Consider the following 16,028-nt stretch of genomic DNA (forward strand, 5'->3'; position numbering starts at 1 on the left):
GCTTCAAAACCATTTGCTCCTGCAATTTCAATAGCAGGTAATTAATTCAAGAAAAACAGATGTGTTCTCATTTTCCGTTATGAGGAACAACCCCACCCCATGTTTGTTTTACATGGCTTTCATCATTTCTCACTGATCTCAGTAGAGATTGCATTTTGAAGATGAATACTATTATTACTTTGAGTATTCATTTAAATCTAATGCAAGTTGCATCCACTAAAGAATTTGTTACCATTCAGAATCTTTGATTTACAGAATTTCAACTACATTGATGACTTTAGCCCCAGTAGTACAAGTTCTGCTGATTTGAGTGGATTGGTTGCACAACCAAATTCTACAGGGCGCTCCCCCATATTGGCACTGTCCTCTGATGAGGTAAGTAAACTGTGAATAGATAAAGCAAAACCTAGGCAAACTCAGTTAATTCCTAGGTGCTTTCACACTATGTGCTGGAATTGTACATGATGCATTTCAGACGCTGTGGCATTTCTTGCCCACCAATGAAATTAACATGTTACTTATAGAGTATTGGGAAAAGAAAACACCTTACTGGGTGATTTGACTGGGCAACCATGTGGTGTCCTGGGTTCAACACTGCACTTTCAATTCTGAGGCTTGGGTTTGATTCCGGACAGACTGATGACATGAAAGGATCCTTAGTGAAATTATTTTGCATGTTCCCCATTTTACTTAAGTGGTCACAAGTCCACAGCATATAAAATGCTTCAAACTGGCCATTCATTAGCTTGAGAGGGTTGATTGGTGTGCAAAATAAAAAATTTCACACGGATGCAGAAAGGAGTCCTTTTCTGAAGATCAGACACGTTGGGGTGAACTTTAATCCCCCAGGGATCCGAGGCAGAGGATGCAGTTAGATTCTGCAAAAAGATAAAACCTGTGTCTAACCTGCCACAACTACACTTACTTTTACCGGGCAGATCGTGAGGATGAAGGGAATGGGGTCTGCTCTCAATTGGCGGGTCAGTAATTTAAATATACCAATGAGAGTGGGTGCCACAGATTTTAACAGACTTATGTGTAAAGGCTGTGAGCTGGTTTCCAAGGCTGAGGGAAAACCTGGAAACTAAAGAGAGGCAGGAATAGTTGGAACCAGCAGATAAGTGTTTGTCCTGCTCTGCTGTGGACTGGAAGGCACAGGAATATTTCCTGCAGCCCTCCAAGCTAACTGACCGCAACAAGCCTGCCTCTCCGCAATCCAATTTTCCATCTCAGAATCACAGAATCACACAGTGCAGAAGAGGCCTTTCGGCCCATTGAGTCTGCACTGACACGTGAGAAACACCTGACCTACCTACCTAATCCCATTTACCAGCACTTGGCCCATAGCCTTGAATGTTATGACATGCCAAGTGCTCATCCAGGTATTTTCTAAAGGATGTGAAGCAACCCGCCTCCACCACCCTCCCAAGCAACACATTCCAGACCGTCACCAACCTCTGGGTAAAAAGGTTTTTCCTCAACCCCTCCCCAAACCTCCTGCCCCTCACCCTCAACTTGCGTCCCCTCATGACTGACCTTTCAACTAAGGGGAACAGCTGCTCCCTATCCACTCTGTCCATGCCCCTCATAATCTTGTACAACTTGATCAGGTCGCCCCTCAGTCTTCTCTGCTCCAATGAAAATAACCCAAGTCTATCCAACCTCTCTTCATAACTTAAATGTTTCATCCCAGGCAACATCCTGGTAAATCTCCTCTGCACCCCACCCCCAGTGCAATCACGTCCTTCCTATAATGCGGTGACCAGAACTGCACACAGTACTCCAGCTATGGCCTCACCAAGGTTCTATACAACTCCAACATGACCTCCCTACTTTTGTAATCTATGCCTCGATTGATAAAGGCAAGTGTCCCAAATGCCTTTTTCGCCACCCCACTAACATGCCCCTCCGCCTTCAGAGATCTATGGACACATACGCCAAGGTCCCTTTATTCCTCAGAACATCCTAGTGTCACGCCGTTCATTGAATACTTACTTGTCAAATTACTCCTTCCAAAGTGTATCACCTCACACTCTTCAGGGTTAAATTTCATCTGCCACTTATTTGCCCATTTGACCATCCCGTCCATATCTTCCTGGAGCCCAAGACACTCAACCTCACTGTTAACCACCCGGCCAATCTTTGTGTCATCTGCAAACTTACTAATCCTACCCCCCACATAGTCATCTATGTCATTTATATAAATGAAGAATAAAAGGGGACCCAGCACAGATCCCTGTGGTACGCCACTGGACACTGGCTTCCAGTCACTAAAGCAGCCTTCTGTCATAACCCTCTGTCTCCTACAACTAAGCCAATTTTGAATCTACCTTATCAAATTACCCTGTATCCCATGTGCATTTGCCTTCTTTATAGGTTTCCTATGTGGGACCTTGTCAAAGGCTTTGCTGAAATCCACATAAACTACATCAACTGCACTACCCTCATTTACACACCTGGTCACCCCCTCAAAAAATTCAATCAAATTTGTTAGGCATGACCTCCCTCTGACAAACCCATGCTGACTACCTCTGATCAAACCTTGCCTCTCCAAGTGGAGATAGATTTTCTCCAATAGTTTCCCTACCACTGACATGAGACTCACTGGTCTGTAGTTCCCTGGCTTATCTCTATAACCCTTCTTAAATAGCGGAACCACAATAGCTGTTCTCTAGTCCTCTGGCACCTCCCCCGTGGCCAGAGAGGAATTAAAAATTTGAGTCAGAGCTCCCTCGATCTCCTCCCTCAGCAGTCTAGGAAACAAATCATCCGGGCCTGGAGATTTGTCCGCTTTTAAGCCTGCCAACATCTCCAATACCTTGTCACTCCCTATATCAATTTGCTCAAGAACTGCGCAGTCCCTCTCCCTGAGTTCCATACCTTCACCCTCATTCTCTTGGGTGAAGACGGATGTGAAGCATTCGTTCAACACCCTACCGATGTCCTCTGGCTCCACCCATGGATTGTCCCCTTGGTCCCTAATGGGCCCTACTCTTTCACTGGTCATCCTCTTTCCATTGATATATTTATAGAATATCTTGGGATTTTCCCTACTTTTACCAGCCAGAGCTTTCTCATATCCCCTCTTTGCTCTCCTAATTGCTTTCTTAAGCTCCAACCTGCACTTTCTGTACTCAGTTAACGTTGGACGTATCCTGTAGATGACCGGGTCTGCATAAGAAAGAGGACAATTTGCTCTGTGAAGAGATGAGAAGGTTACGTGAATAGCAGATTTGCTCCGTTGATTTGCTCCCCTTGTACCTGCTAAAAACCGCTCTTTTCCTTCTCATCATATCCTGAATATCTCTGGTCGTCCATGGTTCTCTGGGCTTGTTACTCCTTCCTAGCACCCTAGAGGGAACATGTTGAGCATGTACCCTCCCATTTTGTTTTTGAACGCCCCCCCCCATTGCTCTTCTGTAGATTTCCCCACAAGTAGCTGTTCTCAGTCTACCTTGGCCTGATCCTGCCTTATTTTACTAAAATCCACTCTCCCCCAATCCAAAACATTTTTTTGAAACTTGTCTATTTCTTTGTCCATAACAAGCTTAAATTGTACCATGTTGTGGTCGCTATCACTAAAATGCTCCCCCACCACCACTTCAGCCACCTGTCCGGCTTCATTCCCCAGAATTAGGCCTAGCACTGCGCCGTTCCTTGTTGGACCCTCTACATATTGACCTAAAAAGTTCTCCTGTACACATTTCAAGAAATCCACTCCATCCAAGCCCATAACACTATGTCTATCCTAATTAATGTTGGGAAAGTTGAAATCACCTAATATAATTATCCTATTGTTATTGTTTTTACACACTTCCGCAAATTGTGCACATATTTGCTCTTCAATTTCCTGCTGACTATCTAGCAGTCTATAATAAACACCTAACAATGTGGCTGCCCCTTTATTATTCCTCAGCTCTACTGACAAAGCCCCTCCAAGATATCATTTCTCCTTACTGCAGTAACTAACTCCTTAACTAATAATGCAATGCCTCCTCCTCTTTTACCCCCTCCCCTGTCTCACCTGAAGGTTCTATACCCTGGAATGTTGAGCTGCCAATCCTGCTCCCAATTAAATCTGCCTGTGATCCGCAATTTGAGACCACCCCGCCCACAGTGAGCACCCCAGCCTTCAAACTAAAGTCCATGCCACAATCCACCCGAATTCCCCGCCCCAAGTTCTCCCCGACCCACAATCCGAAGGCCTATCCACATCTCCCCAATCCCCAGTCAAAGCCCACTCACACAGTCCGAAGGCCTCTTTGCGATCTCCCCTGAGCTCAAGTCCAAAGGCCTCACCACACACTCTCCAACCTGCTGTCTGAAAGACTCTCCGCAATCTCCCAACCTGCAGCCCGAAGCCCACTCTACAATCTCCCCAACCTGCAGTCCAAAGCACACTACTCGCTTTCCAGCTGACCCGCAATCCAATCTCCCTTCCCCACTACTCAACTGTTCCCCAATTTCAGCCTTCCAGTGAAGGCCTTACTACCTGACAGCCAGCCTCTCAATCTGCTAGCCGTGCTATGGACAAAAAACATCTAAATGCAGTTCTGCCATTAAATTCGGCAGGACTTCCGTGTTACCTGCGTTTCAGCATTTCAAATTCCATAAAGTGTTCTGCTCTGCATTTGGTCTGTGCTGTGCAATGGTCAACTTGGGACTGATCAGCAGTGTCGAATGTGGAAAAGTTTTCCATTCCCTGCACTGTCATCAGTTGTCCATCACATTTTACCTGCACAGTCTCATCCCGTCCATGAGAAAATAGGAGGACCAGAATAAAACACAAAATAGTTGGAGAGGTTTGGTTGAAGAAGGCTTTATGGCCTATTTAACTCTCTACAATACCAACCTTGACATCTTCCCATCACATTATGTAATTCCTTAAATAATGGAATCATTTAAGAAACAGATGCTAAAACATGAAGGTAGGAAGGCTGGTATTCTAGAATGAAAGTAAAGTAATTTGAGTTAAAGCAAAAACATTTTTTTATAAAAAAGCAATATTATTTTTTCTCCCAACTCAATGCAACAGATTGATCATCTTTTTTGGTGTGTAACAAAAAAATGTTCCAAATTGGGGGTTACATCTACTGGTCATTTGAGAACTAATGAATTTTGTTAATGTATTTGCTTACTTTTTTTTGTGTTCTGAAATATTCTTCCTTCATTTCTCTTGTTGCTATCTTGGCAGAGCCTGGATATGATAGATGATAAGGTGAGATGCTTGAAAAGATATCCAGCATGTTAGTTTTAATTTTTCCATCTCATCATTAACCTTGTGTAAAGCATTTTGTGTGTTACATCCTTATCAAAATGTAATCTAATATTGCCAAATATTCTATATAACGTGTAGTTCATGTGGTTTCACTCTTGGGACTATGCATATGCAGATGAATTATAAGTTGATTGTGCCTCAATGAGTTAATCTTTTGGCTCAGACTCATTATCTGGCAAACTTTGTTTGGCAATTAGTTTTCAAATTAATTGTACTTGTCACCAATGATTGTCAATTGACATTCAGAGTTTAATTAGTTTGCAATACATTGGGCTGGACTATAAATGAACGGCTTACACTTGCCCACAGACTTTCAGGAAATTTTGCACTGGAACTTGTAATTAGAAAGCCAAATGCCATGGCACCTTCTACAGGGAATTTGGCACATGTGTGAACAAAGGTGTAACTCCTTAACCAATAAGACTGAAGAATCGTTAATGAACAACAGAGAGTCTAAGATAAAAGCAAAATACTGCGGATGCTGGAAATCTGAAACAACAACTGAAAATGCTGGAAAAACTCAGCAGGTCAAGCAACATCTGTGGAGGGAGAAACAGCGTTAATGTTTCAAGTCCATATGACCCTTCTTCAAAGCTAAAGAGCGGAAATGTGATGAAATTTATACTGTTTAAGGGTGGGGGGGTGGGGTTGGTGGAGCAGATCAAGCAGGATAGAAGGCCAGCGATAGGTGGGGACAAAGGAGAGATTGACAAAGATGTCATGAACAAAAGGGCAAAAAGAGTGATAATGGTAAGGGCTAAAAAATGTGCTGATTGTGGCATTAATGTTAGAAATAACCTTATCATCACATTCTGCTTTCTTACCTCAATGCCACCATCAGCACCTTTTTTAGCCCTTACCATTATCACTCTTTTTGTACTTTTTTTCATGATATTTTTGTCAATCTCTCCTTTGTTCCCACAAAGCCTTTGGCCTTCTATCCAGCTTGACCTGTTCCACCCCCCTTAAACAGTATACATTTCACCACATTTCTGCTTCTCTTCAGCTCTGAAGAAGAGTCATATGGATTTCAAATGTTAACTCTGTTTCTCTCTCCACAGATGCTGCTAGACCTGCTGAGTTTTTCCAGCATTTTCTGTTGTTTGTAACAGAGAGTCTAAACCAGGAAATGTCAGTTAGAATATTGAATTCAATTGCAAATCAGGCACAGAAAGTTAAACGAAGAGGATAAGAAAGATGAGAGGGAGACAAAAAGCAATTGTACAGAGAGATATTTTTATTTATTTAAAATTTTAAGCAATTGAAATTTGAAGGAGCAAGATTCCATTCTTGTAAATGTTATTTTCAGTGCCAGAGAAGTTTGACAGTAATTAAGACTTATCATGCCATTAAAAATTTACTTGCACTGGAATGGACAAGTTCTAATTTTTTCCGGCAAGTTTAGTGTGCAAAGATCACGTAAGTATTCAACTTCATACTGTTCCATCTATTTTATTGTGATGTCTCTCATAGGTTTTGGAGGATCAAGGCAATTCAGACAGCAAAGCCTGAACTTTTGCTCCTGGGCTGGGAACACAGAGTCGGGAAAATTCCTGTCTCCGCAAACCCGACTTCAGGAAAGCATTCCCGAATGTCCAATTTTCGTTTCCGGGATCGGGGTGTAATGGGAATCATGCCCGCCGATCCTGGAAGTAGTTTGGGGCAGCACAGAGACTGTGGAGGCGGGCTGGGTGAAAGGCCAGCCTCTCTGATCCAGCACTTTGTCCCATCTGCAAAAAAATACAGAAAACAGACCTCGAGCCTTCACATCCTCACACCTCACTCCCACCCATCCCCCATGGCCCCTCATACCCTCCATGCCAACCTATGCTCCCCACCCAACCCCCATGGCCCTTTATAGCCTCTATGCTAACTTAATGCCAACCTATACCCTCAGCCACCTTTTGCCTTTACGCGCACCATACCGAATCACCCAGTCTCCACTGAGCAGACCCTAGGACCCATGCTGAGAGGAAGTAAAATAAAGTTCTAAATGTCTATTGATAAAATCACTATTTAAAAATACGCACTCATTGATGAAGATCGTATTCACTACATTTAAGTTCCCTCACTGCCTAATACCTTATAACAACAAGGATTTGTATTCATAGTCCAGGTCAAAGACATAATAAGCATTTGGAGCTATAAATCAAACTGTAAATTGACAGGCATCCCATTGTGATAATGAGAGGTTGTGAAATCAGTCATACAGCACTAACCTTATGATGATAGCCCTCGGGCTTTTGTCAATAGACAGAGTGAAATGGCAAGCACTGATTTTTTTTTTACATTGAAGGGAGTTTTTTTTCCCCAAACATTTAAAGGGCAGGAGATTTAAATGCCTTGACAGTTCCAATTAGTTTATCCACTTGTTATGCACATTTACTTTTACCACTTTCAACAATCCCAAAGGGCACCTGAGTTCTCCCAAAGGTGTCCCAGGACCATATCCAAAAGGGTACCTTACTTCTCCAGTAGGGTACCCTACCTCTCCAAAGAACTCCATTAATTTTAGGTCTTCTGATAGGTCTAAAGTGCACAAGTCGTATTTAGGGACTTCCCACTTGTGAAAATTGGATCTGACTGAAGGCAACTGCACTTTAACATGCAGTTGTTTCCATGGACCACAGGTGTGCAAAGTGCAACCTGCCCCCATTCTCTTCCACCCCTGCGCCCCTGCAAAAATGGTGGGGGTCAGATTTGGGGGCAGGACTTCAGAATTTGGGCCTCCAACGCCATTTCGGCTGTGCCGGGGGCCCCCTTCATCTGCACAGAAATTCGGGCTCAATTTATTAATTTCTGCATCTAGCTGTACATGTGTGACCACTAGAAATCGCTGTCTGATTTACATTTTACGTTGAGCACTATTATCTTCATTAGTATTTCTTCATTAAAACTCAGCCCAGTACCACCTTCTGATAGTCAAAGCATTTGTTTAGAGGCATGATTCTTTCATACTAATGAGAAGCATAATTGCACAATAAATCAGCATCTTAATTCATCCACAGTGAGGATGGAAAAAACAAAAATAGCAGGAGAAGGAATCTGAAACCTCGCAGTGCAGGCTAAGAAGTGGATTAAAACCAATGAGGAATATAATTTCTGCGGGCAGTTATTTGGGACTATCAAACAATCATCAGGACTCAATCTACATAGTTAGAAAAGAACCTTGCTGCCTTCCTGTGGGTGTCTTGCTTGTCTGTTCAAAAGAGAAGTAAATATCAGGACTCAATGAGAAGTAGCTGGGTTACAGGGGGAAATCCTGTGCTTTTTAAAAATCTCCACCTGTCCAGTTTCTGCCAGGCAGGGAGCAAAGGCAGGAAAGAGAGTTAAAATCAGAGCCTGTAATTCAGAAAAGTTTCACATTTAATCCTGGAGCTTGTGCTAAAGAATTATACCAAGAGTTAAATTGGAGATTTTCTGCACCCTATTTCAGTAAGTGATGGTTAGTTCACATTTGAACTTCTCCCTACAAGAAATTTCCAGGTGAGAAAATTATTTTAGAAAGAAAAGAAAAAATGTAAATAAGTTGTAATGAACTCAATTTCTGCTGATAACCTGTTTAACTATATTATGGTTATATAATAATAAACAAATTGCTGATTATCGCAATCATTACTCTGAGTTTCTCTGTTGTTATTTTCTAAAAGATCCTCGATGAAGGACAATCACCAAAACACAATCAATGGAAGACTTGTGCTGTCTTGGATTGGAGCACCCATCAGGTTTCTCATTGGCTTATGGGACTGAACATGGAACAATATATTCCACAATTTACTGCCAAAAGCATTGATGGAGAACAACTGCTGCAGCTGGACGGAAGTAAACTTAAGGTAAATAAATTCTAAAAAGACTTGGTCATTTATTAGCTCAGCTCACAAAATATATCCATAGCTCAACTATTAGAAATGGTATACTGCATCTTGTCAATGCCTGGCCTGGAAAAGTCCACAACCCAAGCTGCCTCTGAAAGGTAGCCCAAAAACAGGTACAAAAGTAATGAATTACAAAATTACAATTCAGTAATATTTGTTGTATTTTTTGTTACTGCACACTCAGCTGTCAAAACGTTTGCACGAGAAGTATTTTTGCCAATTCTTAAATGGATGCTGACAGAAAATTGAATGCACCAGGGACCATGGCTGTAAGAAATTACTCATATATAATTAATGTGATTATCAAATCTTGGATGCATGCCACTTGTCAGATTTTACTTTCTAAATTCCCATGTCCCATTTATAATGGTGACTGCAGTTGAATCTTGTTGTCCTGTAATTTCATCCTCTTGCCAAAAGTACTTCTGTAGCATCTCTGTTTTACATTTTGCATGTCCTTGGTCTGTACTCCAGAGAAACGAACAACTCTATGGGGTGTTTTCTTAATTTACTGTAAATAATATAAAAACAAAGGCTTGTATAAAAATAAGGACAGAGCTAGCACAGGCACAGTGGGGTAACTGGCCTCCTTCAGTGGTGTATCATTCTATGACATGACTTTAAAATAGCCACTGAATTAAATTTATATGTTCTGATCCAATTATTCCCTGCTTTTTATAGCACACTTTGCGGCCATGTGGAGCAGGAGTGCTCCACCCTTCCCCCTCGGCCTCTTAAGAAAGACTTCAGTCTCTCTTCTACCAATCACTGCTTCACTCCAGCTCCTGTCACAATCACCAGTCTCCCTGTGTCCCAACTCCCTGCTTTTTCTCTCCCCCTCACCCCCTCTCCTCTCTCTCTCTCTCTCTGTCTCTCTATCTCTCTAAAGCCCCCTCTCCACCATTTTGTAGCCTGAATGCTGGGAGTCTCTCTCCCCCCACCCTGGACCCCCAGCTGCAGTCCCCTGCCTCTGATCTTTCCATTTGGCAGCTGGCCAGACTATCACTTTAGCTAGCTGCTGGGTGGGAAACAGAATTTTTAAAAAAATTCAGCCATGAAATTTGGCAGGATCTCCATGTCCCCAGTCTTGTCAGGTTCTTTGGCCACGTTCAGCCATAAATATTGGGGCCTCTGTCTCTATATGCAAAGCCAAGGATCCCAAATGCATTATTTTAAACAGCTTTATTGACCTGACCTGCCTGCTTCAAAGATTTGCATATGTGAACCCCCAAGTATCTCTGTTCCTGCACTCTCTTTAAAATTGTACCATTTAGTTTATATTGCCTCTTCTCATTTTTACTTCCAAATGTTTCACATCATACTTGCCTGCATTAAATTTCATCAGCCACAAAAAAACACATCCATTAGCTATGAAGCATATTAATAATTTGCCTATATCAGCTTGTCATTCTCCTCAGTGAAGCAGTAGTCAGCCTCACAACAGGCATCTTTATTTGCTAGTGCCCCTTACATCAGACACTGGATTAGGGTCACCAGTAAGTCTAAAGCACAGCATTAGACGCAGATGTGTAGAACATTAAGGTGGCTCATCACAAGCTGTTCTGCATTAACCCTTTCATGAAACTAAGGACAAATATCCTTCATGGAGCTAATGATGAAATCCTGAGGCTCTGGAGAATAGCTACTTGGCGCAGAATTTTGCCCAGGTCGGGTGGGCTCGGTGGGGGTGATCGGGAAGCTGACCGCGATCGGGGCCGGACTGTGATTTCATGCTGGCGGGCCGATTAAGGCCTACCCAGCGTGAAGTGCGTGCTGCAGTGATCAGCGCTGCCTGTGCGGTGGGGGGAGAGGAGGGCGAGTGAGGAACTTTGCGCGTGCGCACGGGTACATGCTGGAAAAGCTCCCTGAGGCACAGAGCTGCCTCAGGGAGATGAACATTTCTGAAAATCAAAAATAACGAATTTTAAATGTTAAAAAACATGTCCCCTTATGTGACTCTGAGCGCTGCAGCACGTGTTTCACGCTGGGTGGGCCTTAATTGGTCCGCCAGCATGAAATCAGAGTCCGGCTTCCCGACTGCCCCCGCCCAACCGGGGCAAAATTCTGATCCAAGTAGCTGTGATCCTGTCACCTGAGGAGGGACATGTTATGAATGAAATGTAAAATTTTTTATTTTAGTTTTATTTGCTATTGGAAACCTCATCCCATCCTTGGATGAGGTTTCCTAAAAAGTGCAAAGGCCACTTGACCTTTTTGTTGCCCACCAACCATAAGGTTGCATGGGCAGCAAAAAATTTAAGTTAATTAATACTTTAATGGCCTTAATAGGCTTTCTAATTGTTGGCGGGTGTGCTGTTGATTCCCATGCGCGCCCGCTGACCAAAGTATCGTGCGACTGCGTGTTGATGTCGGGATGCTCGCCTGATGTCATCAAGTGTCACTTCACGCTCGAGCGGGTCGAGCGTGCATCCACTCACCGAGGTGAAAATTCTGCCCTTGAAGACATTACCTAAAGGACAGACATGTGAATACAGGCTTATATATCCAGGATCTGATGCCTACTTTTATTGGGATGCAGAGATGCAAGGGTTACTGCTAAAGATGTGTAGATTCAATTGAAAGAACCATTGTTTAAGGAAGCATTGGGTGTGTTCACCATGTGGTCAGAAGAATGACGGCATTGTGCTTGCACGTTTTGTGGTAAGTTGCGGTGTTCACCTTGCCATCATATAAAGTTTCTGATGCCTGTTTTCTGCCAAGTGAGAGCTCAACCTCCTTTCTCAGTTGTCTAATTATTGACTTGTAACTAATGTCTTTGGGGTGGAATAAGGGTAAGTAGAACAAACACACAAAATGCTGGTTACTTCCAGCAGCTAATGCAGCATCTACCAAGGGAACACAAGTCAGTTAATGTTTTGGTAGCTGCATCTTCCTCAGAGGTGCACACAAACCAAATTTATAGAAGAACAGAGCAAAGATGTAATAAAAAACCCAATGACCACACACAGGTCTAACGCAGTAAAATGACCTGTAAACAATCAGTGCATCGAACAACTTGTTTTCTTTCGACAGATGCTGTTGGACCCACTGAAGGTCTCCAACCTTTTCTGTTATTCTTTCAGATTTCCAGCATCTGCAGTATTTTGCTTTTGGTTTGGGGAGCTATCTGAGCTCCATATAGAATCCAATGCAATCAGGCAGATCCACTATGCAACAGGGCACTGTTGATCAGACAGTGAGTCACTGATGGAACATGGAGAAGTACACCTATCTTTCAACACTGCTACAGATAACACTGCAAATCAATGTCCAAATATGTAGGCAGTCCTAACTCGGCAAGTAGTCAAAAGCTTACCTGTGCTCTTATTGATAAGCTTCTTAATTTTAACTAGTTAAAATTCAGAAGTATTCCTCTGCACCCTTGAGGTTCCTTAGTACCCTTGTGCTAAGCTGTACTTTAGTTCTGTGATCACAGGTAAGTGATATTGTATCTAGAGGAATAGAGTATTCACTTCATGTCAGGCAAATGAAGATTTAATTTGCATGATTCCAAGTAATCTCTGTAATTTTATTTGGTGTTAATGTGTTGAAGTATACATCACACATTTAGCTGACTTAGGGAAAAGAAATGAGCTACTTAGAATTGGAATGTTCAGAATATTAGGCCCCACAATCTTTACCAGTTGTTCCCTGACTTCCTCTTAGTTTTGGTTAGCACTGTAAAGTCTTAGTTGCCTTCCTTTTTCAGTTTTGACAAAGGGTTTCTATCCAAAATATTAACTTGTCCTTTCTCTTTACAGGCGCTGGTAGACTTGGTGTGTACTTCAAACAGTTTTGGTTTTAGTAATATTTTTGCACCTAGATGCAAGCTGGATGCTCAGTTAAAATTATTGTATATTTTATGTTAAATACAGCTCTGAATGTTTCTTCACTCCAGGCATTAGGTATTGCATCTCAAGATCGGGCAATCATCAAAAAGAAGCTAAAGGAGCTGAAGTCATCAGTTGAAAAAGCCCGCAAAGCGCAACAGAAGTTAGAGAAACAAAGGGAAAAACGGAGAAAAAAAGGAACAGGAACAGCTTCTGAAAAAGAATAAGAAAATCAAATCATTATTTTCAACAGCAGAGCCTGACACTGAATAAGACTGATAGAAGGTCTGGGTTATTAAGAAAGACTTGAAAGGATTTTAATATTAACCCAAACTGCGTTATCATGTGCAGCAGAGCTGTCAACATGTACAGATTTTGACAAAAATGTACTTCAGATCTCAAATTTGCCAAACACCTCAGAATTAGTGATGTTTTGGTAGCTATCATAAAAAGACAAAATCAGTGGCATTTTTGTACTACTGTTAAGTTTACCATTCCACAAACTGGCACCTATAGAAGACCTTTGTGATTCTCCCTTGCTTTAGCACTAAACTGAATGAAGCCTAATAGAGGGACCTGCAGATGTATGACTGTGTTAGATTTGGAAGTTAAGGCCGTACAATTGTAATATCTATTTTCATGCAGTCTTTAAAAAAATGTGGATAATCTTTGACCCTTTTTAAGCATTTCTATAAGATTACTTCAGTTCAAATGAAAATAATGTTACTTCAGTATTTAGGTGCCAATTTTTTAAGTTTAAAAAAAGGAACTTGGTCCTTTCATGAACTGCTGCCTTTTCCCAAAACCTTCATATCTTTGAGAATTAAAGAGTTTACAGTTTCCCAAATCTCTGCATTACATAAAATTACTGTATATGCAAATCATTTTCTCATCAAAATATTTTATTTCCTGTAAATCAAAGGAATGAACAGTAGAGGACCTAGACTAAGCAATTTCTAAGACCTGCATATTGCACTGAAATTTAATGGACATACCACATAATACTTCTTGCAGTGCCACTGTGTGATGTAGAAGATAGCTGTGGTAAGGATGAATACCCATTTTACTCCACCAATAAGAAAGCTTTTGTAAAGACTTAAAAGAAATTTACACAAGTGGTAGAATATTTTTGTGCACTCCATTGTTCTGTATTATATTGATTGCATAAGTTTAATGGAGGTTAGCTGAGAGTTTCAGTACTCCTATTTAAAGTCACATGTAGATAACTCTGTTTAGCTGCCATAATGAAGATTTTCCAAAGTGGGGATTATATTTAAAACAAAATAGATACGTTGGGCCAAAATATAACTATTTATAATTTGTTATTGAAATTGATTTTTAACTGGCTGGGTAACAAATATAAAAACATTTATGTGGAATTTTATATTGCTAAGGATCTAAGGGGCTTGTTTTGATCTGGGAAATGGGGATGGAAAAGGATGATTAATCAAATGGGGCCATGTTTTAAAAAAACTTGATCAACCTGTTGTTGAGTGGTTGAAGAATTTCTACTGAATATCATCTTTTTTATTCCACTTATAAGTACATAAATTCAGTAATGTGCCAATTCAGCAAAATCAGTAGGAAGCTATTGTATTAAGGTTTTTGGGTCTGATCGTAAATTAAGGAAACATGTTTGCTATTGCCTATATTGATAACTTTTTTATGGTAAATATGCATTTGTGTGTCTCATGATTTGAAATTTGACCCATTTTACTGTTTCTAAAATCAGATCTCAGCTTATCCTGTATTTAGTTTTACTAGTCATAAAGTATTTGACTCCTCAGTTGGATATTACTGAGTCAATGCCCCAACTTCTTTAAAAAAATGAAAGGATGTTTCATAAGACCGGTGTTTTATATGTGAACAAGATTTCTTTTAGTATGTCTACATATTATCTCATATGGTTTGAGGGGTTAACCAGATAGCTTTGTTGAGATAACATTACATAACATATTCTAAAAATGCCCAAAAATGTATCTAAAAATGTAATTTGTATGGTCCTTTGTATGTTTTTTGAATTAAAATCATTCCTCCTGTTTCTTAGTTAAGTAACTAGATTTGCACCCATGTATTGTGCAATGTAAGCAAAAGTAATGCACATCATTAATGAATAACTGCAATGAATAGCTGAAAACAACAGTTTCCTGTCTTCACCATCACTGTATAATCAATTTCGTTTATAGTTGCTTCTGTCATTAATTAGAGCCAGTAGTTCACATTTTATTTAAAGCAATTAAAGACTGCAACAGCACCAAATAGTTGAACATATTTTCATGCAAATTTTGACAATGAAATATACTCAACATGTGGCATTACGCACTTTCACTATAATTGTTTTAAATTAAGCAGCAGACAAATATGGGCATTTAATTAAACTAATTTAGTGGATTTTTATAAGCCATTTCTCCTGCTATCAAAGAGGTTTATTATATTTCTGTTTGTAGATGAGTTGCTACAGTTCTCTTTTTTGGATACATGCCACTGATGGGGTTTAAAACTGTTTTTGATTCAAAGTGTAATAGACTGATTCATCTGTTAATCCAGAGATTTATCAGTAAAGTTTGATTATTAACAAAGAGGATCTGTACTAAATATAAGCCTACTGTAATTTGTATAGTTTTAACAGTTTTACAGCGCAGTGCAGCTAATTTAAATAAGTTGGAACCAAACTCACTTTGGGCTACTGGTCTGTTTAGAAAAGTGCTGTGATGTAATGCACTTCATTTGTATCTTCTGGCCACTGTGCTGCATTTGGTTTGCCCTTCTATACTTTTATTCCCCAATTGCTACAATATTTCTTTCTGTTGCTTATTGTTAAGATGTCACCTATCCTTCTCAGTTACCCTTTCTTGGCTTCCAGCAGTATCCGGTTGAACAGGTGATCTCTCTCATCCACCCCATTGATAAATATTAAAACTTGCAAAGAGAAAGAAAAGTAATGTTAGGAGTGACATTTCATGTAATGCTCTGTAATGAATTGTGCCCTTCCTTTCAACTAGTTTGGCCAAAAGGATGTATCTGTATGAACTAGGAGCAGGAGTA

The 16,028-nt window shown here is 40.7% G+C and overlaps 1 protein-coding gene across 7 annotated transcripts in view; it reads left to right on the forward strand.

The window, feature by feature from the left end:
* ppp1r9a (protein phosphatase 1, regulatory subunit 9A) overlaps positions 1–15,578 on the forward strand; it is a 354,624-nt gene extending 339,046 nt beyond the window's left edge. For 5 of the 7 annotated variants that reach the window (XM_041184446.1, XM_041184450.1, XM_041184447.1 and 2 more), the window contains 4 exons: positions 256–375; positions 5,195–5,218; positions 8,929–9,111; positions 13,052–15,578. In XM_041184446.1, coding sequence (XP_041040380.1) covers positions 256–375; positions 5,195–5,218; positions 8,929–9,111; positions 13,052–13,210 — 486 coding nt within the window. In that variant the 3' untranslated portion in view covers positions 13,211–15,578. The remainder of the gene's footprint in view (positions 1–255; positions 376–5,194; positions 5,219–8,928; positions 9,112–13,051) is intronic. The other 2 variants (XM_041184448.1, XM_041184451.1) reach the window with 2 other exon arrangements.
* The last annotated feature ends 450 nt before the right edge of the window (positions 15,579–16,028 follow it).

Source organism: Carcharodon carcharias, chromosome 3 (genome assembly GCF_017639515.1).
Source record: "Carcharodon carcharias isolate sCarCar2 chromosome 3, sCarCar2.pri, whole genome shotgun sequence".
Classification (NCBI taxonomy): domain Eukaryota; kingdom Metazoa; phylum Chordata; class Chondrichthyes; order Lamniformes; family Lamnidae; genus Carcharodon; species Carcharodon carcharias.